Genomic DNA, 1,373 nt, shown 5'->3' on the forward strand with positions numbered 1-1,373 from the left:
CGAATGAACCACTGTGGTAACAACACAAAATCTAGATTTTAACCTCAAATAATCCGGAATTCTACATAATATTTACTAGTTCTAGATAAGAAGTACTAGATAGTACTAGATAGTACTAGACTAGTCTCTAAACAGTCTAAACCGTGATTAACTTTACAACCTTACAGTTAAGTATTTGTTATATTTTTTTTTTGTTTATTTTGTTATAAGTACCATACTACCATTTTTAATATTATAATGTCTAAAGACACTAAAGTGAGACCAACTCAAACCCAGATGAGGTATTTGGTTGATCTAATGGCCAATGATCAACAATTGTGTTCGGGCAAGTTTACTAAAAGTTTTACACATAAAATTGCTCAACAAAGATGGGAAAGCATCTCTATTCAATTAAATGCATTACCAGGTGCGGAGAAGAGTTGGAATAAGTGGAAGAAAGTAAGTTAATTTGTTTGGTGGAGATATTAATTTTATAAGTATTTATAATTATTTTTTTCTGAACTAAAAATCTCTGCTCTGCTAAAAATGAGTAAAAATACTGTAACCAAACTTAAATCTTGTATTAAAAGAAATTAAGGGCCACTACATACTATCTTAAATGTTGTTATCTATCTTAAAAAACTCTTAATGAGTTATCTTACATGTTTAAATAAATATTATTTGAAGTTGAGACTCCAAACTAATTTAAGTTGATTAGGTATTACATTTTTAGTAGAGTAATAGCCTATAAATTAATCTTTTTAATTTTTAAAAAGTAGTTATCTTTAAATTAATTGTATTGTAATAATTAAGACATGGCAAGATACTAGAAACATAACAAAATCTAAAGCGGCAGCTATTAAAAGGCACATAGGAGGTACAGGTGGTGGATCAAAATGCGAAATTGAACTAAATGAAGTTCAAAAGGAAATTTTACCTTTATTTAGCCAAGCATCTGTTAGCGGTCACTTTAATTCTGAAGAGTCAGTGGTTGAGTTTGACTTTGATGATACAACTAAAGATGTGTTAACTGGTAAATTTATATATATTTCATTTATTCTAGTAATATTCAATCGTACATAAATAATTACACAGTATAGTCTTTGAATTAAATATATTTTTATTTGTATAAGTCCTACCAATTCATGTTTTATTGTATGTATTTCACATTTTGTTAAGTAATGTTCAACTATAGTATTATATTGTTTTTAGATGCTAATGAATTATGTATTGAAGAGTTGGTAGAGACAATCACTTACAGTAATTCTGAGAAAGAAAATAATGAACCCCCATTAAACATTAAAGCTGTGAATGAAAATTATTACGAGCCTTCAACTTTTGAACCATTAACAACAACTACAAGTGCTCATAAACCAAGTAAAAACTTCCAAATA

At 27.8% G+C, this 1,373-nt stretch overlaps 1 protein-coding gene across 1 annotated transcript; it reads left to right on the forward strand.

Moving 5' to 3' along the window:
- Positions 1–237: 237 nt before the first annotated feature.
- On the forward strand, positions 238–1,356 carry LOC111036655 (the record flags this gene model as incomplete). Its single annotated transcript, XM_022318768.1, has 3 exons — positions 238–438; positions 793–1,012; positions 1,192–1,356. Coding segments are annotated over exons 1-3 (586 nt in total), but the record flags the coding sequence as incomplete, so codon positions are not given.
- Positions 1,357–1,373: the final 17 nt, after the last annotated feature.

This window comes from Myzus persicae, unplaced genomic scaffold (genome assembly GCF_001856785.1).
Source record: "Myzus persicae strain clone G006 unplaced genomic scaffold, MPER_G0061.0, whole genome shotgun sequence".
NCBI classification, from domain to species: Eukaryota; Metazoa; Arthropoda; class Insecta; order Hemiptera; family Aphididae; genus Myzus; species Myzus persicae.